The sequence below is a fragment of the Peromyscus eremicus genome, chromosome 20 (assembly GCF_949786415.1).
Source record: "Peromyscus eremicus chromosome 20, PerEre_H2_v1, whole genome shotgun sequence".
Classification (NCBI taxonomy): domain Eukaryota; kingdom Metazoa; phylum Chordata; class Mammalia; order Rodentia; family Cricetidae; genus Peromyscus; species Peromyscus eremicus.
This window is the reverse complement of record NC_081436.1, coordinates 3,008,298-3,032,563: the sequence shown is the minus strand read 5'-3', so window position 1 is coordinate 3,032,563 and position 24,266 is coordinate 3,008,298. Positions and strand designations below refer to the sequence as shown.

Genomic DNA, 24,266 nt, shown 5'->3' with positions numbered 1-24,266 from the left:
AGTCCCAGCACTTGGGAGGGAAAGGCAGGTGGATCTCGGAGTTCAACGCCAGCCTGGTCTACATATGAGTTCCAGGACAGCCAAGGCTACACAGAGAAACCCTGTCTTGAAAAAACAAAAACAAAAACAAAAAGAGAAAGAACATGGATGCTCCCTTCTGTTCAAGAAAGTAGCCAGATGCTCCCTAGCTCTACCTGATGGAGACAGCGGTCATCTGCAGCTCCTTTGCCCGCACTCCCTCATCTCCAAGGCTCACACCTAGCAAAGGAGGGATCTACCAACCAGAGGGCAGCTCGCCCTAGGAGGGCCCGGATATCAAATTAGCCCTTTCTTCATAAGCCCCTGGTCATGGGAAGGACCACCCTGTAGCAGCATTTGAATTTTTACTTGTTGTTGTTGCTATTTATTTTATATGTGTATGGGTGTGAAAAGATATACCAAGGAAGTGTAAATATCACTGGCTTTATGATACTAATTTAATCTGAATCAAATTTATAATACACTTAAAGGGAAATTTTAAAAAATGCCTAAAAGAATTCCAAAACAGCCTTTAGAGCAACCCAGTCAGGGGCGGCACTGCCTGTTGATCGGAAAACAAAATGGAAATACCGACCGAGTCTGGGAGTCAGGACATAAAACCTGAGTCTGTAACCTGTCTCTCCTTAGATCAGTTTTTTTGTATATTTATGTATGTGTCTGTGTGAATATATGACAATCATGTGCATCTGACAGAGTCCAGAAGATAAGGGATCCGAACATGTTAAGAGCCTCTGGAGGAGCAATAAGTGCTCTTAGCCGCTGAGCCTTCTCTCCAGCTCCCATGGATCAATGTTATTTGGGAATCAGGGATGCTAAAATAAGCAAAGCTTGCCCAGGGCTGCTGTGCGGAATGGATGAAGCTGCATTTACAGGATGCCATGCTGACTGTAACAGTCACCGGAGACAAAAGCGAGGGATTACTGTGCAGAAGTGAGTATGGGTCTTATCAGTGTTTGATTAATAAGGATTCTTTTGGGGCGTTGGGTGGTCGTGGGGGTTCGAGACAGGGTTTCTTTGTGTAGCCCTGGCTGTCCTGGAACTCGTTTTGTTGACCAGGCTGGACTTGAACTCACAGAGATGCGCCTGCCTCTGCCTCCCGGGGTTAAAGGCGAGCGCCGCCACTGCCGGCAGCGGTTTCTCAGGACATTTACAGGGTCCCTCTCCAAGGTCTCTCTCCTCAGCAGCTTTCTGCCTCCTTCAACCACCACGGAGAACATAAATACAGACCGCGCTGGGTCGGCCCCGTTATCGCTGGCTCCGTAAGCGTGCCTAACAGTGGCTGAGCAGATACTCAGGAATGAGGAAACGGGAAGCTTCATCGCTGTCCTAAAAGACGTCATCTTTACTCTTCAGGGCAACTCAGTGAGAAAGCACTCAGAACGTCTGCAGGGAAAGGAGGGCAGGTCACCTGAGGCGGTGCCGAGGCCGGGGTGCTGGATGCGGGGTGCTGGATGCGTGAGCAACCCTTTTCCTCCGACGTACGTGTGCGCACAGCTCGCCTGGGCCGGGTCCAGCCGTGTGCTCGCCGTCCACGGGGACGCGGGACAGGCTCAGGCTGGAGGCTTGGCCCTCGTCCTCCGGGAAACTCGGAATGTAGGGGCCTGTGTCCCCGCGGGCAGGGCAGGGCCAGCTCGGCGCTCGGGAGTGGAGGTGCCCCAGGGCGAGGACACCGCCCGAAAGGGGACGGCCATGGACTCGGCTTCCCGGAGGGCGTGGCCGGCAGGGGAGGGCGTGGCCGCGCAGGGGAGGGCGTGGCCGCGCGCGCCCTCCCCTGCAGCCACTGGCGGCCTTGCGAGGGGGCGGGGCTTCCGGCGGCAGCGCGCTCGGGCGCCGACTGACGCAGCGCGGACGGGCGTCACGTGACACGGAAGTGACTCCGAACAGGAAGAGGACGGAAAAAATAACCGTCCGCGACGCCGAGTGGAAGCGGACCCGCGGCCACCATGAACAGCAAAGGCAAGGCCGGGGAGCGGCGGGGACCGTCTGGGGGAGGCGGGCTGGCCTCGGGGCGAGCGGGTCTGGGGCGGGGGCGACGGGCTCGGGGCGGGCTGGGCCGCGCTTCTCTCCAGAGGGCCCGGAGCGAGGCCGCACCCGACGTGGCCGCCGCCTCCCCCCACACCGCAGCTGCTCGGGCCGCGGCCCCCGAACACTCCGTGGCGCAGTTTGCAGCCGCGGGCTCCTGTGTGTGTGTGTGTGTGTATATGTGTGTGTGTGTGTGTGTGTGTGTGTGTGTGTGTGTGTGTGGGAGCTGGGGGGGCTTTTCCGTGACGGGCACCCGCTGGGGCGAATGGGGAGCTAGAGCAGGGATTTGGGTGGGCCAATGGCGGGCCGGCGGAGGCGGGGCGCCGCGCTTCGGAACAACAAGCCTCCGCCGAGCTTAACTAGTGAGGTGCCGGCCCCGCCGCCCGGGCCCGGCCCGGGAGGTCCCTTTCCCGCCTCCCTGGGCCTTTTCGCCCCTCCTGGGCAGGGCCAGGATGTCCGACCGTCCCTGTGCTCCAGCCAGTGGCTGTCGGAACACGGTCGCTCTTACACCCCACCCGCCGCCCTTTGCATGGTTAACTTGCGTTCACTCACTCTTTCTGGAAGTCGACCTTGACTAGGAACCTGTGAGGTAAACGCTCGGAGCGATGGATGGGGCCCACAGAGTCCGGACTGGTGACACCCCCAGCCTGTAGGAGACAGCCCAGAGTAGGAGTCCCCTGAGGTTCCAGCAGTCCAGAGCCTCAGGACCAGCGGGTCCCCAGACCCGTCCCTCACTGGGGAGGGAACATGGCCAAGTTAGGCTTGATTCCGTCATCTGTATGCTAGTGTGAGCAGCGCCTTTTCTGCCCAGTCTGAACCCAGTGAGGGGCAGACAGCCCTTATTTTCTTGGCTCCAAGAAATTAGGCCCTGTAGGGCAGTCCGTCTGTAGTCCCCTGCCCCGATTGGTGGCCCTGTTTACAGATTTGTTTTTATTTAAGTTTGTGCCTGTGTGGGGGTACGTGAGTGTGAGTGCAGGTGCTCACAGAGGCAGGAGCTAGAGTTGAAAGGAGGCTGTGAGTGTCGTATGTGGGTGCTGGGAACAGAACTTGGGTCCTCAGGAAGAACAGCACTGAGCCATCTCTTCTGCCACCCCCGCTTCCAGTTTGATAGACAGCACCCCTCCCTCTCCCTCTTGTATTCCAGGTCAATATCCAACACAGCCTACCTACCCTGTGCAACCTCCTGGGAATCCAGTGTATCCTCAGACCTTACATCTTCCTCAGGCTCCACCCTATACTGATGCTCCGCCTGCGTACTCAGAGGTACTGCAGTTTGCTAGAGTTTTAACTAGTTGACAACACTCTTGGACCCCCTTGTCAGTCTTTAAACCTGACTCCACAAACAGGAGGATGTCTGAAACATAAGTTGGTAATTAGTATTGGAGTTGAGTGTGTTATCTGCTTATGTTATGTGACACATGTGAAGTTAAGCTGAGTTTGGGTCCCTTGAGCCCAATGTGGCAGCAGATGACCCAGGAGACTATTGTATGCCCGTGACTGTAACATACAGTGTGCAATCTACACAAACAAAGAACTGCAAATGGGCCGTGCATGGTGGTACAGGCTGGTAGTCCCAGCACTTGGGAGGCTGAGGCAGGAAGATCCTGACTTCAGGGCTGGGGGGTGTAGCTGGTTTGGTGGGTGCTTGCTTAGCATGCGCTAGGCCCTGGATTTGATCCCAGCACTGTGTAGACAGGGTTTGGTGGTGTGGACTTGCCATTCCACCAGTCAGGAGTTCAAGGTCACCCTCCACTACATAGTTGAAGGTTCAGGAGATGGTTTCAACAGGACGCGATAAAATTAACATTCTGTCTTCTCTTCTCTTCCTCTAGCTCTATCGTCCAAGCTTTGTCCATCCAGGGGCTGCCACAGTCCCCACCATGTCCACTGCGTTTCCTGGCGCCTCTCTGTATCTGCCTATGGCCCAGTCTGTGGCTGTCGGGCCCTTAGGCTCCACAATCCCCATGGCTTACTATCCGGTTGGTCCCATCTATCCACCTGGCTCAGCCGTGCTGGTGGATGGAGGGTATGATGCAGGTGCCAGATTTGGAGCTGGCGCTACTGCTGGCAACATTCCCGTGAGTATGGCCTAACTGGGAGCTCAGCCCTTGTGTACTTAGACTTTCTGAAATCTTCATTCTCCGCCATCCCTGGAGAGTAGTGGTCAGGGTTGGCACAGCACCCGCCATCTCCTAGGCAGAAAGTGGGTGAGGGCAGAACTGTGGCCGATCAGGGCATTCATTCATCGGACAGGTCCTTTGGTTTCGAGATCAATCGCTCATTTGTTTTCTTGCCTTATTAAGATACTGCTATCTAGCTGGGTGGTGGCGGCACAAGCCTTTAATCCTACTAGGTGGATCTCTGAGTTCAAGGCCAGCCTGGTCTACAGAGCGAGTTCCAGGACAGCCAGGGCTACACAGAGAAACCCTGTCTCGAAAAACAAACCAATAAACAACCCCTGCTAGTTCCTTTTTCATTGCTGCGGGCACAGTGAAGGCACAGGACTCCTTATTGAGTCCATACATACTTAATGTCTGCCACAAGGGTGAAGTAAATTTACTAGGAACCCGGTGATTCCAAAGGTAGAATCAAAGCCCTAGTAAGTGGATGCTAGTTACCATAGTTTACCAGGTCCTCCTGCTCATGCTCCAGTGTATGTGGCTTGTGTTAGCTGGTTCTAGCAAAGGCCATCTTCTCAGGAGCCACATTCTAGGTGAAGTGGAGTGGTGTCATCAGTGGCTTTTAAGTATTACAGTGTTGTTGAGGTGTAACCCAGTGGTAGAGCATATGCTCAGATGTAGAGTGCTCTCCCTCTCCCGGACGGCCCACAAGAGATCCTGTGGGCTGTTTTTGACCATTTTGGAAATGTGGGGTGGAGTGGTTCTCTCCCCTGAGAAGGACGAGTGTTCCAGGCTGCCTCTTAGGGCAGGAACCCTCTGGTTAGTGACAGGTTCCTTTCCTGTCTGTGTCTGGATTCAGAGATGGTGACTTGCTCTAGAACTCAAGCTGTCGCAGAATTAGCTCCTTAAAATGCTGGTTGCTCGGTGTGGTGGCACATGCCTGTCATCCCACAGTGGGAGGCTAAGGCAGGGGTCAGCCTAGGCTACACAGCAAGAAGCAGGCAAGTCAGGGTTGCACACAGAGACCCTGGGTCAGCCCACCCTACCCCCTGCAAAAAAAAGTGGCCAGTTGGCACACTGCCACCCTCTGGGCGTCTATTTCCCCTGTGCCCACTGTACCCTGTGCTTGTCTTCTAGCCTCCGCCTCCTGGATGCCCTCCCAACGCTGCCCAGCTTGCAGTCATGCAGGGAGCCAACGTCCTTGTAACTCAGCGCAAGGGAAACTTCTTCATGGGTGGCTCGGATGGTGGCTACACCATCTGGTGAAGAACCGTGGCCACTCCTGTGCCGGGAAAGACATCACATACCTTCAGCACTTCTCACGATGTAACTGCTTTAGTCCTATTAACCTGAAGTTGCAGTTTAGACACATGTTTTTGGGGTGTCTTTCTGGTGTCCAAACTTTGAGGCACTTTTCAAATTTAATAAAGAACCATGTAAGGGTAGCAGTCCCTCCCTAAAGCATTTTGAGGTAGGGAGGGCATCCATTCTTCAAATGAATGTGAGTGAAGCAGCCCGAGGCTCTTCGTTAATTCCTCTGGAGTAATACTGTACCATACTGGTCTTCGCTTTTAGTAATAAAACATCAAATTAAGTTTGGAGGGAACTTTGATCTTCCTAAGAATTAAAGTTGCCAAATTATTCTGATTGGTCTTTAATCTCCTTTAAGTCTTTGATTTATAGTTGTTAAATGGACCGCACTAGCTGTCTGCCTTTTCCTTCCCAATATCTGCCCACCGGCCTGCCCTGTCCTTGGTCTTCCGTCCCTCCCATCAGTCTCCATTGAATCAGTGGTGCAGGACAGAAAGCCAGTCACTCACCCCTTCTCGCCTCACACCTGTCCCATTTGCCATTTTTAACTTGTCTTTCATAAGGATCCTCTGAAGCCCCCTGTGCCCCGAGCACAGGCCCCATTTCTTTGGGTTTTGTATAGCTCCAGAAGGTGGTGAGGTACCTTTAAGACCCGCCTCATAGACCGACTCTGCATCACCACGAACCCAGACTTGCTGTGGTACCAGAACCTGAACAACAGTTCTCAGAGCAAACTGTCCCAGAAAAGTTTCTTTAAAAGTGAAGGGCAGGGGAGATGCATATCACAAGCTTGGCTTTGAAGCCAAACTAAGGGCGTTTCAGATCAAAACCCGGTTTTCATTTTCTGAGTGTGTAATGCAGCCACGCAGGTTCCCAGAAGTTTCCTGTGAGGGGTTAGTTAGTCAGGTCACGTGAATGCCTCGCTATGAAATGACTTGAGTCCAGTGAGATCTCATTAGGATTAATATTTCAGGGATCCTTAATATTTTGATTTGTTTTCTGAGATTGGATTTTATTTTATTTTATCTGATATTTCAGTTCATCTAAATCTTGTGTTCTGTACGTGTGATGTTTGACTGTACCATCGACTGTTATGGAAGTTCAGCGTTGTCTGTCTCTCTACACTGTGGTGCACTTAACTTGTGGATTTTTTATACTAAAAATGTAGAATAAAGACTATTTTGAAGATTTGAATAAAGTGATGAAGTTGCATTACACCGCACTCTAGGCATTCTTTACTTAGCATGTGTTCACATGTCTTCATTTATGTCAGGTCTTCATATCCCACCCAGAAACCAGCTAGGTGCTGCTGGGGCTCTGTTTTAGTGATGTCTGTGAAGTGAATGGAGATGTGCAAGGCTGGGTTTCAGGTTCGACTGTTCTCATGAGCTCCATTAGAGGGACTCTGGGATTCCAAACATAAACTTAGAAATCAAAGAGCCATGCTGGTCATGTTGGCACTTGACTTTAATCCCAGCACTGAGGAGGCAGAGCCAGGTGGCCCCTGTGAGCTCAAAAGCCACCCTAGTCTACACAGTTCTCTTTGCTCTTAAGTTTTCATCAAGGAGAGTATCTTAGTGTAGCAATCTGTACACTTCAGGGTAATTTCCTGATAGTAGCTCCAGAGTTCTATGTGGAGAAATATGAAAACAAGCTAGCCAGTCTAGAGACTGAGGAAAGAGGGCTGCCTATAGTTTTTGTCTGCCTGGGATAACTAACAAGACCATGTTTCCAACTCACAAAGCAAAAGCCAACCAACCTCTCCACTGCAGCTTCTGCAATCTACACTAGAGTTTAATACCTCAGAATGAAGGCTAGCTTAATTCCAGAGTATTCAGGGAGCTTGGGTTAAAAAGAGCCTGGCCAGGCAGTGGTGATGCACGCCTTTAATCCCAGAACTCTGGAGGCAGAGGCAGGTGGATCTCTGAGTTTGAGGCCAATGTGGTCTACACAGTGAGTTCTAGGACAGGCACTACACAGAGAAACCCTGTCTTTCTAAAGAGCGAGCTTTACTGGTGGGAAATGTAGGTGGCCAGGTTTTTCCTGGTTCCCTTTGTAGATACACAGGGATCTGGAAAATTGTGGCCCTTGCCAGGATTAAGGTCAAACCCACTTAGTTCTCATGTGTTTCTGATGGGACAGTTGATGCTTCTCTGGGACAAACTCCTGAGATAGTTCTGGGAACTTCACAGTTCTTACTGAGAGACAACACATAACATGTTAAATAAGCAAAGAAAATGCTGTAAAAAGTTTAAGCAAAAACAAGTCAAAATTTAGTTCTTGTAAATGAAAATCTGACTTTCATAAGTTTAATCTGGATAAAAAACTAAGTTTGAGGCTGTTGGGGGAAATGGTAGGGCTGAGATCAAAGGAGTAACATTCAGAAGCCTACCCCTCCTGCCCCATCCCTTCCTGTGGTGTCTAGCCTCTAGGAAGCTACACTGAGGCTATCACTAGGCAACCAGGAGGGGACAAAGTGGACCAGCCTGTGACCTCCCTCTACATCTTCCAACTCAGGCACGACCTCGCATTGTTGGCCAGTTGTGAGCACTGTCCTTATCAAGGTCCAGCTATGGGTGTCATAAGCAGCTTTCTCCATGTCCCTGGACCCTGGAGTCAGTGATGCTGGTGTTGGGGGCTGTGTCCAGGGAGGTGACTGGATTTGCCATCTCACTTAATGCCACTCACTGGCTTCAGAGGAACGTGCCCTAGTTACAGAGTGAGTGTTGGTGCTGGGGACCATTAGATGAAGTACTCTTCCTTCTCTCTGCCCTTGGCTGAGTCACTCTCCATCTGGAGGACAGCGCTGGGTTCACCGCCTTCTGCAGGCTCGTAGGTGACGTAGCTGCCTTTGTTCTTGTACAGGTAAAAGAAGATCAAGGTCACCACCGAGAGCAGGGTGAGGAACACCACAGTGATAACGACTGGGAAGGGAGAGGGAGACATGTTTCAGCACTTCACTGGGCCACCTGAATTAGGCCATCACTTCCAGCCGGGTCCCCTCAAACCCAGCTTCCCCAGGACATGGCATCCAGAGTCTCTTGGTATTTAGCTACCGACACACAGTGTATGGATTTCTGACAAAACCAGTTCCTGATGATCAGGCTAGAAACCAGGGAAATACATAGCTTACGCCAACAGGAAGGGTGTTTTAAATACCCAGCTTCCTATGAGAGTTACTCTGGTTTGCCCCGCTCTTCCTCACCCACGCAACAAACCACATGTACCCTCCTTCCAACCCACGCACTCCAGCTGAGCGTCCACATGCACCAGAGCCTGCTCATGGCCACTCCCAGCCTGTCATTGGCCATGTCTCTGCAGCTTGCACAGCTCTGCATGTGTGAGACCTACATGCCAGAATGAGCCCCGTAATGGAGTTGGTCCCTGATGTGGTTTTTGGGGAAACCTTAGCTGTCCCCCTGGGTTCCAGGGTGCCCCTTGGGTTGGCACGCTGACTTTGTTACCTGCAATGAGTGCTGTACTGGCCTCTTCAGCTTGTGGGGACAGGGTCTCATGGGCCTGGAGGACTGGCGTGGTCATCAGTTCTGGGAAGTCAGAGGGCAAAGGAAACAGTGAGGCCCTTGTCTTGCCATTCTGTTACTTCACCTTTGCTGTTCAAAAGCTCAGCTAGTCTCAGAGAGATGGCCCAGTGGTTAAGAGCATTGGCTGCTCTTCCAGGGGACCTAGATTTTATCCCCAGCACCCACACGGTGGCTCATCATCATCTGTAATTCCAGTTCGAGAGGATCTGAACTTCCAGCCTCTGGGCAGCAAGCACACACGTAATATACAAACAGACACACAGGCAAAACATTCATATACATACAGATAAAAAAAGTTCATCAACCAGTGTCTACAGAAACTCCCTGGGAGGCAGAGGCAGGTGGACCTCTGTGAGTTCAAGGGCAGCCTGGTCTACAGAGTGAGTTCTAGGACAGCCAGGGCTACATATTAAGACAATGTCTTGAAAATCAATCAATCAATGGGTTGCTGGCTGGGAGTGGTGGCGCACGCCTTTAATCCCAGCACTCGGGAGGCAGAGGCAGGCGGATCTTTGTGAGTTCAAGGCCAGCCTGGTTTACAGAGCGAGATCCAGGAAAGGCGCAAAGCTACACAGAGAAACCCTGTCTTGAAAAACAAAACAAACAAAACAAAACAAAAAAAGCTGAACAGCCAATATCTAGGCAGTAGAGGGATAGGCAGGGCTGGTGGGCAGAGGGAATAAGTAGGAGGAGGAATCGAGGTTGGAGGGAAGAGAAGGGGAGGAGAGAACAAGGGAGAAAGAGAGGCAGACACCCACGGCCAGCCAGGCAGCCTCCAGCCAGCAAAACACAGAGTAGGACATACAGAATGAAAGAAAGGTAAAAAGTCCCGAGGCAAAACATAGATGAAGGGAAACAGGTTAAATTAAGTTATTAGAGCGAGTGGGAGAGGTGTAAGATAAGGCTGTGCATCCATTCATAACTAACACTAAGTCTCAGTGTCTTTATTTGGAAGCTGGTTGGTGGCCCAAAAGCAAGCCTGCTACACCTTGTATTTCTAGGAGGGGCTCTGCACTTGGAACGGGGCTTTTCCCCAACACTGTGTCCTGTACCCTACCCTGTATCTGTCTGCATGGCCCTTAAGCTCCAAGGCCCAAGTCATTACTCAGGGTCAGGACATTACTAAATTGTGGCCTGAAAACTTATGGACAAGTCTTTTTAAAGGTCTAGGTCACTAGGTAGCCCCGGCTGGCCTGGATTTGTTCCATAGTCCAGGCTGACCTTGAACTCACAGAGATTTGCCTGCTTCTCTTTCCCCAGTGCTGGGATTCAAGGCTCATGAAACCACATCATCTTTTCCTAATTAGCATTTTGATGGAACTGCTGGAAGAAGTAACTTGGTGAAGGTCACTGCAGGAGAGAGGTATCCAGGGGAGGACAGGCTGGCCCACTCTGGAACCACCATTTTCTTCAACAGTTTATTGATCCTGGCTAGTGCTTGAACCTATAATCACAACCCTCAAGAGCCCAAGACATGGGGTTCCTAGTGAGTGGGGGCGGGGGCGGGGGGGAGCTGGGGGGAGAACGCAGAAGGATGGGCAGGTACAAGCAAACCAGCAGTACTGTCCCACCTGGCTTTGCCGGAAACCATGCTAGGCATGCTGGGAACAGAGCAGAGCAGGACCAGCTCCACAGTGCTCACACTCTGCCATACCCCATGGGTCACATCGTTGTTCTGAACTGCAGAAAGTTCAACAAAAGAACACACCCCAGGAGCACAGGAGCACCAGCAGGGAGGGGTTGATCTGGTGTTCCTGCCGGGGCGACCTCCACGGAGCAATCAATATTTGACAGCACCAGGATTGGGACTGAAGTGACTATTCTCAACAGAGCCCAGGTCCAAGGAACAGGCAGGAACAGGATTCCTGTTTAGGGCCTGATGTGGTACCACTGTGCACGGGGAAGTGACATCAGCCGCTGTGAGCTGGGCCAAAACAGGTCCAGAGTGCTGAGGGGTCTTTTTTCACAGAGGCTAACAAGAGCCTCACGAATCGCCCTTCCAGACCCGAGGCCAGGCCAACCCTTCACTTTTTTTTGGGTCAGGTTGGGATGGAGGGGGCAGGTGGAGTGAGACAGGGTGTTTCTACAAAGCCATGGCTGTCCTGGAACTCACAGAGGTCCGCCTGACTCTGCCTCCCAGTGCTGGGATTAAAGGCGTGTGCCACCACCGCCCGAGATCCGCCTAATTTATGAGAGGTCAAAGACAACTTGAGGGAGTTGGCTCTCCTACCACAGGGCTCCAGGAGACTGAACTCGGTCACTGGGCCTGGCAGCAAATGTGTCATCCTCATGGGAACACCTAAAGAGCTAGGATGAAGCTCAGTTGTAGTGTGCGTGTGTGCGTGCGTCTGTAACTCCAGCTCCAGGGGATCCAACACCTGATTCTAGTCTCCACAGACACTCATAAGTGCACACACATGAAAGTGTGCATGCACACACACATGCACATACATTTAAAAAAAATCATGTTAATAGCGTTCTTAAACTATGACAGCCAACAAAATGGCTCAGCAGGAAAAGTCACTTGCTGTAAAGCCTGGTGACCTGAGTTCAAACCCTGGGACCCTGTAAAGGCTTTGAGAGGAGTTCTCTATTGTCACCCTCCTGCCTCCACCTCTGGAGTACTGGGACTGAGGCACCCATCCCATGCTTGTTTTTATGAAGTGCTGGGGGGCCGGGTGGGGTGTGGGGTGGGTAAAACTCAGGGTTTGTAAAGACTCTACCAACTAAGTAAGTACATGCCCTGCCGTAAGGTTTTTAAATGTACTTTTTGTTAAAATTTTATTTATTTAGAGGCAGGGTCTCACTATGTAGTCGCTGTGGGCCTGGAACTCAAGAGTTCCTCCTAGCACGTTAGGATTAAAGGCGTGTGCCACAGTGACTGACAGATTTCTTTTTTAAATGAAGATGGTCTCTATTAGAAGTGAAACAGCACAGCAAGGTATTGTATGCCTTTAAGAGAGGCAGGGGCAGGAGGATCCCTGTGAGTTCAAGGCTAGCCTGGGCTACATAGCCAAGGCTAAATAAGGAGACAGGTTTCAAGCAAACGAAACAAAAACAAAAAGCGGAAGCTCTAAGATGAGGGGTCTTCCACCCAAGGGAGAGCTGGGAAGGGCTGACCAGGACTCAAGGTTCAATGCTAGTCAACGTCTGTACGGAGGTTGCTACCGTACTTATTTGGAGCCTATTATAAAGGTCCAGAAGTGTTAATGGTCTACCCATTCCTGTGTTTCCTGTAATCCTCTCATTTCCAGTGTGATTTCAAAATGTGAGTCATTTAAAAAAAAAATGCACATCAAGCTTTCTAGCAGAAATGCCCAGGTTAGAAGCTTCCAGAGACTCGAACAACAGCATCAGGAAGCTCCATGCAGCTCAAGGTGGCAGGCACATTACAAGGACAGTCTCAAAAGTGTTATGTGTGGACTTGAAGGTATCAGGTTAGAGAGAGAAAGCAGGATCCCGAGGCGGGTCTGTCTGTCTCCAAATAGAGAATGGCTTTTTCAGCAGGGAGCAGCAGGAGTCACAGGACATGAGGAAGTGAACTGAGGAGAAGAGAAGCTGGGCGGGGTGTGGTGGCACACGGGACAGTAATTCCAGCAATTGGGAGGAGGACTGTGAGACATTTGAGGCCAGTGTGGGCTACATAATGAGACCTTGTCTCCAAATCAGGAAGAGGAGAAAGGAAATGGCCCAGGAAGCACAAACACAAAGGCTGAATGACAGCCGGAGGCACTTACAGAACTCTTAACCGATCTCTGTCCCTGAGCAGGGGTTCTGAGGCGCCTGCGCAGACAGAGGCTGCAAACCAGTGAGCTTGGTGGGGTCAAGTTCCCAAGGCCTGCCTGCTTTGGGGGTCTGGAACTGGAGGCAGCAGACACCGAGTCAGCATGGAGACCTCACCAGGAAGCTATTACAGACTTCTTAGGTTCAGAGTCCAGGTTGATAGAGAAATTAAAAAATTAAGCCAGGAGTGATGAGGCAGCACACTTAGAATCCATGGTGAGGCAGGAGGATTGCCATGAGCTCAAGGCCAGCTGAGGCTCCACAGAGAGGTTTTGTCTCAATGCCTAAAAACGTGAATTCAATAACCAGGAGTAGCGGTGTATGCCTTTAATCCCAGAGCTCAGGAGGCAACAGAGCCACATAGTGAGACTTTGTCTCAAAAACACTAAATAAATAAATAGAATAGAATAGAATAGAATAAAAGTTAATTCAGTAAGAATTGAGTGATTGAGTGTGTACTCTGTGCTAGGTTCTGGTCGCGGATCAATGAACAAAACAGGCGAATTCACCTAGCCTGTAAATCCACTGAGGAGCCAGTGACAGACGGCTTGGCGGGTAAAGGTGCTCGCTGCACGGTGACAGAAATCTGATGACCAGAGTTTGATTTCTGGACCATGTATAAGAGGGCAAGAAAGAACTGATTCTACAAAGTTGTCCTCTGACCTCCACAGGTGTGCATGGCACATGTGCCCACACACACTCGTCATATACAAACATACACACACATACAATTAAGGTTTTCAAAATGAAAATAAAATCCATTGAAGTCCCAGTGCTCAGAAAACTAAGGCAAGAAGATTGAGAGTTCAAAACCAGCCTGGGCTAGATAGCAAAACCCTGTTTCCAAAAACAGAAACAAGTAACAATAATAGCCCCCCCCCAAAAAAAAAACACAACAACAAAAAACCCACCTCCAAATCATCACCTTCACAGGTCTCCTAAAATTTAAAAAGAGCTCCGATGTGCAGTCTGGCTTCTGAGTATGCACTTATAGGAACAAGTGAATGATGTCACCAGATGCTCACAGTAGCGCTGCTTCCCAACCCCACAGGGTGGAAACAACGTCCATCAGCAAACAGATAAACAAAATGCAGCCAACGCAGACCTGGAGCTTTATCCCGACTTAAAAAATGCAAGAGGTGGTGGGGGGGGGAACGGGGACGGGACGGGGACGGGACGGGGACGGGACCTCTCAGTGCTTAAGAGCACTTGCTACTTTTGCAGGGGACCAGGGTGTAGTTCCCAGCACTCACATGGTGGCCCACAAACACCTGGAACTCTAGTTCTAGCTTCTGAAGGTGCACACACACACATAAAATAAAAATTAAAAATAAAGGAAGGGAGGAAGGAAATCCCATGTGTGGGACAACACAGACAGACCCGGACAACATGCTGATAAGCAAGCAAGGCACAAGGACAAACAATGGACAGGCCTGGTGGTGCACAGACTTTAATCCCAGCACTCGGAGGTAGAGGGATCTCAGAGACAGAGGCCAGTCTGGTCTACAGAGTCCATGACAGCCAGGGCTGCACACAGGGGACCCTATTTGTTTTAAAGACAAATATTGTATGATTGCATTTATATTATTGATTTTGATGACCTGGAGTAATCAAATTCCAGAGGCAGAGAGACAGAACATTTAACAGGTAGAGTTTCAGTTTGGGATGTTGAAATGTCAATGGTAAACGTCCTTAAATGGCACAGACTGTAAGTTTAGAATGGGCTGAGGACAGAGTGCTCGCCCAGTGTGTGCATGGCTCTGTGTGCAGTTCCCAGCAACACACAGATACACACAGAACATTTTGTTACTATGATCTTATCACAGTTTAAAAACCCTCTCTTTGACGGGCTGTGGTGGCACACACCTTTAATTCCAGCAGAGGCAGGCAGATCTCTGTGAGTTCGAGGCCAGCCTGGTCTACAGAGAGCGATATCCAGGACAAGAACCAAAAACTACACAGAGAAACCCTGTCTCAAAAAGCCCCAAACAAACCAACCAAACCAACCAAACCCTCTCTTCATCAAATGTATGCTTTGTAAGTGTATGCGTAGGTGTAGCGTCTGTCTGTGCACTATGTGCATGCCCAGTACCCATGGAGGCCTGAAGAGGGCTCTGGATCCAAGACTAGAGTTACAGAAGGTTGTGAGCCTCCACGTGGGTTCTAGGAATTGAACTCAGGTCCTTTAGAACGGCAGCCAGTGCTCTTAACCACGGATCCATCTCTCTAGTTCCCTTCCCTCAAGACAACACACCCTAAGGAAAGAAGTTAAAGGAATACGTGGTGGTTGCTGGTTCGAGGTATGTGGAAAAACAAGCCCGAAGAGGACAGGGTGTGATGAGGGGAGGAGCTGTAACTTAAATAAGATAGTTGGGGAATTTTCCCCAGAGGCGGCCTGAATAAAGACACGAAGACATGCATGTGAAGGGGCAACCATGCAAGCAGATGAGCCAGCAAGGTCAAGGTTAGGCTGTCTGTAGTGATGGAGGGCTGGAGTGTACACACCATCTTAAAGGGGCCACGGGGAGGCCACGGGGAGGAAGAGATGAAGCCACGGACCGACAGCACCTGGGCCTGTGGGCTGCAATATGGGCTGCAGCTGTCCGAGCGCTTGGAAGCTGTTGCAGGGTCATTCCATGCCATGCTTGTTAAACGTTCATCTTCCACAGATCTTGTTAAAATCAGACTGCGGGGGCTGGACATAGCTCAGCTGATGAAGCACTGACTGTTCTTCCAGAGGACCCGGGTTTGAGTCCCAGCACCCACAAGGAACTTTCCGGAATTCCAGTTCCTGGGAGGTCTGACGCCCTCTTCTGGACTGTGCAGGCACTGTGTGCACATGGTACACACACTCATGAAATGCAGCAGAACATTCATATACATGACACAAAGGTGAAAAAAATCTCCATTGTTTAAAAATGTAGACTATGCTGCAATATATGGGGTGGAGGACCTTGGAATTCCAAACGCTGCACTTTTGAAATCCTAAGAGTATCATATCCTGAAGAAGTTCAATCTGGTCCACTGGAGGATGTGTGTGTGTGTGTGTGTGTGTGTGTGTGTGAGAGAGAGAGAGAGAGAGAGAGAGAGACAGAGACAGAGAGACAGACAGAGATAGAGAGAGACAGAGACAGAGTGTGTAGGGAAACCAAGTTCCCAGGCTCAGCTGACAGCCACTGTGGACTTTCCGGTCCACTGCAGCTCCATGCATGAGTGAGTGCAGGAGACACCATCACCAGAGCTGTGAGGAATTATAACCTGTTCTGATTTGTTTCACACGCCAGGTGACCGTTCTCTATTCCAGGTGGCAGGTGCTCAGCCCAACTCTTACAAAATCCCAAGCGGCGGCTGCTGCTGTTTTAAGCAAATGAATTTCGGGCTGAGTTAGGAGGCAACACATAATTCAAACAGATTGATTCTAAGGGATCCCTTTGACTGCGGCTCGGAGGACAGGCTAGAAGTGGAGGTAAAGGCAGACGCTGATGCCCACGGAACACCCAAATGGGGGAGCCTGTTCCTATCACCAGAAATCCTTGACTGGGTCTGCCAGGAACTCGGTGAGAAAGTGGCCAGATCTGTTTGGAAGCAAAACCCGACAGGATTGGAGGTGGGGTGGAGCCACACATCTGTAGCCTGAGTAACAGGAGAAGAGAGAGATGCTGTTACCTGGGATGGGGGCGCTCTCAGGAGGAGCAGAGTGGGGACAGGACATGACTGCCTATCAGACATCCAAGATATCAAGAATAAATCTGGACTAGGTAAGAAATGAAAAAAAAAAAAGCGGGCTGGGGATGTGGCTCAGTGGTAGAGGACTAGCCTACACTGTGTATGCCCCTCGGTCTGATCCCCAGCACTGTGAGAAACACATATATAAAATTTAAAAAGTCAGGGCTGAGCCGGGCGATGGTGGCGCACGCCTTTAATCTCAGCACTTGGGAGGCAGAGGCAGGCGGATCTCTGTGAGTTCGAGGCCAGCCTGGTCTACCGAGTGAGTTCCAGGAAAGGCGCAAAGCTACACAGAGAAACTCTGTCTCGAAAAACCAAAAAAAAAAAAAAAAAAAAAAAGGTCAGGGCTGGAGAGATGGCTCAGTGGTGAAGAGGACCCAGGTTCAATTCCCAGCACAGCACCCACACGGCAGGCAGCCTACAACGGTGACTCCTGTTCCAGGGGATCCGACACCCTCGCACAGACATACACACAGACAAAATACCAATGCACTTAAAATAAAAATAAATTATAAAAAAATTAAAGTCATTAGCACACTCAGGACAGGAGGCGCCTGATCAATCGAGCACCTGGACCTTCACAAGACCAGTGCTGGGTGAAGGCAAAGCTGTGGTTTAGGGTAGGGTCAAGAAAAATGGAAGAAGGAACTGAAGGGAGAATATAAACACGTGCGTGCGTGCATGCGTGCGTGCGTGCGTGCGTGCGTGCATTGCCAAAGGTCAACGGAGGTATATAACTCTATCTTATTTTTGGAGACAAGGTGTCTCACTGAACCTGATCTTAGGATTCAGCAGGACTGACTGGCTAGCGAGCCCCAGCCCCAGGGATCCCATCTCCACCTCCCCAGCACCAGAATGACAGGCCCACTTTTCTGGCTGTATCTGCTTTTTTCTGTGAGTGCTAGGGATCTGTTAGTGCTGGGGATCTGAACTTGGGTACTCATGCATGGTGACTGAGGCATCCCCACTCTCACCCCATGACTAAACTTTTTTTTTTTTTTTTTTTTTTTTTTTTTAAACAGCATTTTACTATGCAGCCTTGGCTGGCCTCAAACTCACGAGAGATCTGCCTGTCTCTGCCTCCCAAGTGCTGGGTTTTCTTTTTTTTTTTCTCATTTTTTTTTTTCTTGGAGCTGAGGACCGAACCCAGGGCCTTGTGCTTGCTAGGCAAGAGCTCTATCACTGAGCTAAATCCCCAACCCCAAGCACATACTCTTACACAGGTTTTCTGTAAAGGTGAATAAAGACATGGAGCTGCTGCTGAAGCCTGAGGGAGTTGATTGTTTTGCTTTTAGAATGGGGAAATGCCAGCAGGTCTCTGTATGGACTCAGGAATGACTCAGACAGAGCAAACAATTCATAATGCACAGTCAATGGGGTGTCTACAGCCATGTCCTTGAAGGGATAGAGAGGGATTGGCTGCAGACTAATCCACTGTCACAGAAAGCAGAGAGCCTGGACAGGAAACAGGAAACAGGGAGATGGTGGAGGTGGACACCTTCAGCAGGACACAGGGAGATGGTGGAGGTTCCTTTCTGGGAACTTTTATTTGTTCAAGATCATCCTTAGGAGTGAGGATGGGGAGGGCTTATGGAGATTCAAAGGTTTGACACAAGGTTTATCCATGATGGATTGACCTAAGGTGCCCTGTTGACCTTAGTTGCCTTTGAAACAATATTGCAAACCAGGGCAGGTCCACAGCCTCCTCTGAGTGCTGGTGGTACATGCACGCTCCATCACAACTGGCTATTTGCGACTTTTAAGATGAAAACATCAACAACAACGATAATCTAAATCCAGAACGCCTGGCACCCAACAGAGGCACGTGGGCTGTGGGTGTGCCGGTGCCAGTGTGGGTTCTGCACCTGTCAGGCCCTTAACTTGGATCCCTAGTTCCTGTCAAGTTTTCCCAAAGAAAGAAATATGCCACTCTCCATCTCCCCTTCATAGTAGGCAGGCAGCCAGGGCAGAGGGCCACGAGCTCGAAGGCTCCACCCAGATCCGCTCACACACCTTTCTTTTTGTTGACCCAGATACTAGCTGATTTCTTTGTGCGTCTCGTCTCCAGGCGAGGCCAAGTCTCTTATCAAGGAGGTATCAGATCCGTCGCCACCCAAAGCTGCCAACCTGCTTATTTGCTCTAGACCTGCCCGGACAGGGGCCGCTCCCACAATCCTCCTTTCCATGGGAACCCACTCTGGAATTCTGCCCCTCTCCCCTGTGCTCTGGTGGCCGGATGGGTGAAGGAGGCCTGGGGAGCAGTAGACCATGAGGAAAGGACAGGACTTGGGAGCAGCTCCGACTTGGCACAAAGCTCTGTGCCTTCTGATCTGATGAGCTGCACCAAGGGAAATCTTCTTTCTTTTAAACTGGGAAGTGTTCTTAATCGCTGAAAACCTCTTAAGTTCCTCAAACTCAGTTTCTGCTTTGATAAAACAATAAAGCCTGCTTGGTACATCGAGAAATAAGTTTGGTGAAGAGTGCCAAGTGTCTAGTACATCGTGAGGACCACCTGGGGGGAAGTGGCCACAGGATGGCAAGGCTTTCCGGGTGGGGTGGGCAGAGCTCCCACAGCAGGGCTCCGTTCTGCCCTACTTGCCAGGGCTGACATGTGGTCCAGCACCTTGGTCCACAATCATCTCACGATTTCATTTTAATGACTTAAATTTCCTTTAAAATCAAGATAATGAGCTTTTAAATACTATTAAGATTGCTGTATCAGCCAATTAATTATTCATTACAATATCTTCATCCATAAGTACTCATTATAAACATTATTATATTTTTGAGGGATGGTGGTTATTGAGACAGAGTTTCTCTGTGTACCCTAACTGTCTTGGAACTCAATCTGTAGACCAGGCTGACCTTGAACTCACAGAGATCCTCCTGCCTCTGCCTCCCAAGTGCTGGGATTAAAGGCAAACATTATTATATTAATGCTACCATAGTCTTATCCTGGTAAGATTGAAAAACACACATTTTAAACTTTTTTTTTTAAACAGAGGAAAGAGTCCACGGGACAGAGGAAGAATCTCATGGTGCAGTGCGGTCCAGCATTCCTGAAGGACTCCTTAGGGAATCCTGCCTGAGGAGGAGGGATGTGAAGGGAACACCACAGGAAGGTCGGGTGCCCCGGACTGGACCCTTGCGTCCCTGCAGGGAATCCTGCCGATTCTTCTTCTCTCCACTCCTGTGCTTGGATACCTGTTTGCTCTGACAGTGAGCAGGGAACTGATACGTCCTAAAATTCCACCCCGCTCATTTCACTTGTTGAACCAAGAACACAAACACACAACTCAACAACAACTCAATTAAAAACTGGGCAAGGAGCCAGCTCAGCAGGAGAGGGCACCAGCTGCCAAGCCTGACAACCTGCGTCCCTGGAACCCACACGGTGGAAGGAGAGAACTGACTCCAGAAAGTTGTCCTCTGACCTCCACATGTGTGTTACAGCTTGTGTGAGCTGAGGGGGGACATACATGAGCACATGCACACACATGTGCACAACATGAACAAATACATGCTTAAAAAAGGGGCGTAGTCTTGAGCAGACGTTTCTCCAAAGACATCCGGGGGATCACCAAGCATGGACATCACTAGCCATCAGGGAAACCGTCAAGACCACAATGAGATACAGCTTCACACACACTTGAGACAGCCAACATCACACTCTCCTCAAGTGACAAGTGTCGGAGAGGACATGGGGAAATGGGAACCTTTGCACACTGCTTGTGAGGATATAAACACACTACTATGAAAACTGTTATGATAGTTCTTTTTTAAAAATATATATATAACTGCCATATAACAACAACTCCACATCTGGATGTATATCCAACAGGATGGAAAGCAGATAGCAACCAGATAATCACTTATGCGCGGCTAAACCAAATATACACATACACAATGGCATGTTACTTAAGACTTAAAACGGAGGAGAGTCTGACACACGCTACATCATGAAGGACCCTGCAGGCATTGCACTGAGTGAAATAGACACAAAAGGGCTGAACTGACCCTCATCTGGAGAATTTGGTGCACAGCTCCCGCCCCACTCGGTAGCCTTTGCCCACCCGTCTAGAAGTCTGTTCTGTCTCTCTGCTCGCCTCTTCTCACCAGATATGTCTGAATCGTGTGCCTCAGATTTACTAATCCCAGGAGAAACTGCCTTAGATTTGCCTTCCCTGGGGTTCTCCTTCCTGTCTTCAGATCAACAAAAGCAGTATCCCTCGAAGTGAACGTTTGTTCTCATGAAAAATGAGACTATATACAAGAAAACAAAGGGATATAGATCAAGGTGTGTTCCTCCCACGCCCTGACTAGCACAAGGTGGAAACAATATGTAAATATCAGCCGTGGGCCAGACCCAGCCTGATTAGGAAGGAAAGGTAAGAATCAACTCACCACCTAAGATCCCTGCCCAGCACACCTGAATTGTGCTAGAAGTGAATTATAAGGTAGGCTCTCTTTTCCAGGGCTACAGGCCACCACCACCTGGCTCCCAGCATTTTAAACACTCCCCCACCCCACCCCTCTTTCTGACAAGGTCTTATGTAGCCCAGGCTGGACTTGAACTCACTACGTAGCTGAGAACTTGAATTTCTGGTACTCCTGCCACAGGCAGAAGCCATCACAATGGGTTCCACCTTGCAAGATTGATTCCATACAGGGGACTGAACCATGCTTGGCAAGCACTCTACCAAACTATATCCAAGCCCTCCCAGTTACCTTTACAAGATCCTTTTCCATCTTTAGCTACAGGGGTGAATGTAAAAAGGGGCTCCTTTGGGCTTAAAAGAACGTATTAAGTCCAGGTTACTGTCAGAGCCTGGAACTGGCCAGGCCCAAACCTCGGAATAAAGCCGCACTAAAGGGCACACAACAGCTGAATCCTGCTTCCTCCGGGGGCCTTTTCCTGTGTGAGCCCGGGAAGAAGGGAGGACAGTCTTCCAGTCTACACTGGGGCTTCGCGGAATTCCGAGACTGGTTCAGGGGTGGGGTGGGGTGGGGTGGGGATTGTTGAACAGTTCTCTTATCCCATTTATTCCATCGCTTACCTCCAGGAGAAGGCGTAGCCGGTAGGCTGGTCATCGCTGCCGAGGGGAGAGTATGTCGCAGGGTCAGATCTGTGGGAAGAGCAGAAAAGAACGCGGTGGATGGGGTCCTGGGGTTGCATGGCCTGGAGATCCCAGGAGAGCCTTTGGCGCCAGCTTTTCCCGAGTCCCCTCCCCCTGGATGTGTCCCCATTTTTCCTTTTGGTTCTCCCCGAGGATCTAATCAATTCCCATAAGCAAATCCCTCCCCACGAGCAGATCCCCACCCAGGTGTATCTGGGACGTGTCACGTTGGCGACCCTTTCCCCAGGCCTGGGAACGTTAGCGAGGGTCGGCAACGGAGCAGCCCAGCGGGTTCCGCGCCGACGCGATCCGGGCACCTCGGCCACCTGCGTGACCGAAGGCTTCCAGGGCCGGGAGCCCCGCAGAGCCGGCCACTGGGTCCGCCCCGCTCCCCGGGGACCCCCCCCCCCCGCACCCTCGCGGCCGTCGAGGGTCCCTGCAGCCGTGCGCTCCCCGGCCCGGGTCCGGTTCCAGGCACGGCGGCTCCGGGGCTCCCCAGCTCCCCGGCCGCGCGCTCACCTTTCCAGTCCGACGGGCGGCGGGGCAGGGCCGGGCGCCGCGCGTCCTTTTGAACTCGCCGGGGTGGGAGCGGCCGAGATTCGCCCAGGCCGCGCCCGGGACCCCGCGCCGAGCGGCCGCCGAGCCCGGGCCGCGGTGGGTGGGACAGGAAGGAGCGCGGGGCCGCCCTCGGCAGGTTCCCCCGGGAGGAAAGGCCACTGTCCGGAGCCGCCCCTCCCGCGTGCCGGGCTCGGCGGGGGTCGGCACCGCCCGCGGGCTGGGGGCGCCTCGCAGGAGTGCGGTCGGTTCCCCGCGGTTACCTGCGGTGGCAGGTCTCCCCGCGCGGATCCGCCGGTGTCCCCGACTGCAGGGTGGCTTCCCGGGAGCGCCTCCCGGGGCCCAGGCGCGCGGGCGAGCCCAGCGGGGCGAGCAGCCAGGCCCCACCTGCGCCTTCCGCGTGCGACCTTCGTGGGAGGCCGCGGAGCGCGGAGAGGGCGAGAGGTGTGGCCCAGGTCTGGGTAAGGATTAAAAGCCCCAGCGCAGCCGCTTGCCAGCTGAGTGGCTGTGGGCAAATTCCTGAACACCTCGATAGTCGGGCTTCCTCATCCCTGAAATGGGGACTGAAAGTAGTCATTCCTGTCAAGCCATTTCACAACCCTGGTTCTAGCCCAGGGCAAGCGTCTTCATTTAAATATTCATCCGTGCTGCGCTTAGCGGCCGCTTGACTCAACATCAGTGGCAGGAAATGCTCCAAAATTAACTAGAGGAACTGAGTGACTAAGAGGACGTAATTCTATATAACACGGGCTCTGGAGCTGGCCCCGCTGTGTAAGCTAAAACAAGTTACTTCTGATTCTCTTCTGGGGCAAAGCTGGGTGAATCCGAAGTGTTGCTGTGGGGCTGCAACGAGTTGATGGAAACCTCCCCTGGCACGTAATTATGTGCGCAATCAACATTGGCTACCCACTGAGGGTCGGACCTGACCAGTCACACCTGGCTCTCGTAAGCGTCTTTATTCTTTTTAAAATATAACCTTAAAATGTTTGTTTGGGGGCAGAGGGTAACTGGAGAAAGTCTGGGCGCTCAGCTTCCAGCATCCACAGGGCGGCTCACAACCATCTGAAATTCCAGTGCCCGGGAATCTGACGCCCTCTTCTGGCCTCCACCGGCAATGCAGGCACGAACAAAATACTGTTTGCTGGGGCTGATGAGGCACTGGCCTTGTAAGCTTGACAGCTGAGTTCCATCTTGGAAACCATGTAACTATGGAGGACAGAACCAGCTCCACAAAGTTGACCTCTAATCCCCACATGCATGTTTTGCCTGTGCGCACACACACATCGTGCACACACACAAATGCTATTTTTCTTTTTTTGTTACTTTGTTTTTCGAGACAGAGTGTCTCTGTGTAGCTCATAATAAATAATTTTCAAAGGTTTACTGATACATGATTTTCCTGTAGGCATTTAAATATATTAAAAAGCATAAGGCTGCAGGAAAAAAGAAGCATTCAATACGCACATGTTGAGCACCATCAGACTTAGCATAGGGTGAGGAATTTGGTAAGTACTTGTGTGTTACGCTCTTGGATGTACCTTTTATCCATCCAACTGTGTCATGGCTGTTGGTTCTCTGCATCACAGGCTGGCCTCAGTGTCTGTCCTGCTGCCTCAGCTGTGGCAGTGCTGGGGTTACAGGTTGGCACATCACACCCAGCTCTAGTCCTCTTACCCAGACCGTCAGGGACTGGGGGCATCTGTCAAGAGGCATGGGGACAGATAATGGCTGTAGCCTCATGTGGACCTCCAGTGTTCTCCAAGGATGAAATGTAAGCTTCAGAAACTGGAGCAACCAGCCTTTTGTCCCTAGACCTCCAGGGACCTCGGGGCAGACAGACAAGCGATATTCATCTTCACCTCATTTGATTGGCTTTTGTGTGTGGCTGCTGGGGTGGTGGTCTTCTGTGCTCGACTTTTTCCAGGACAATGTCTAGATAAATAGTTTGCTTCCCAGCTGAGACTATCCACCGTCTAAGCATATGGGCCCTTTCCCCGGCCTCCTTGGAGACTCTAGTAGGGTCACATGCCAATAAAGTGCCACGTTCACAA

The 24,266-nt window shown here is 51.1% G+C and overlaps 2 protein-coding genes across 4 annotated transcripts; one reads left to right on the top strand and one right to left on the bottom strand.

Annotated features, from left to right (window-relative positions):
- Nucleotides 1-1,862: 1,862 nt before the first annotated feature.
- Nucleotides 1,863-6,707, top strand: Dazap2 (DAZ associated protein 2). 2 transcript variants are annotated; one of them, XM_059247320.1, is made up of 4 exons: nt 1,863-1,995; nt 3,206-3,324; nt 3,894-4,062; nt 5,319-6,707. In XM_059247320.1, exons 1-4 carry the CDS (start codon nt 1,983-1,985, stop codon nt 5,639-5,641), a joined length of 624 nt encoding a protein of 207 aa, XP_059103303.1. In that variant the 5' UTR covers nt 1,863-1,982; the 3' UTR covers nt 5,642-6,707. The 2 variants fall into 2 exon arrangements, with proteins under 2 accessions (XP_059103303.1, XP_059103302.1); XM_059247319.1 differs by having other exon boundaries at nt 3,894-4,139; nt 5,319-5,557.
- Smagp (small cell adhesion glycoprotein) lies at nt 6,610-22,665 on the bottom strand. 2 transcript variants are annotated; one of them, XM_059247321.1, is made up of 4 exons: nt 22,479-22,665; nt 21,601-21,669; nt 8,957-9,037; nt 6,610-8,416 (listed from the first exon to the last, which is right to left on the bottom strand). In XM_059247321.1, exons 2-4 carry the CDS (start codon nt 21,632-21,634, stop codon nt 8,235-8,237), a joined length of 297 nt encoding a protein of 98 aa, XP_059103304.1. In that variant the 5' UTR covers nt 21,635-21,669; nt 22,479-22,665; the 3' UTR covers nt 6,610-8,234. The 2 variants fall into 2 exon arrangements, with proteins under 2 accessions (XP_059103304.1, XP_059103305.1); XM_059247322.1 differs by lacking the exon at nt 22,479-22,665 and adding an exon at nt 22,180-22,312.
- Nucleotides 22,666-24,266: the final 1,601 nt, after the last annotated feature.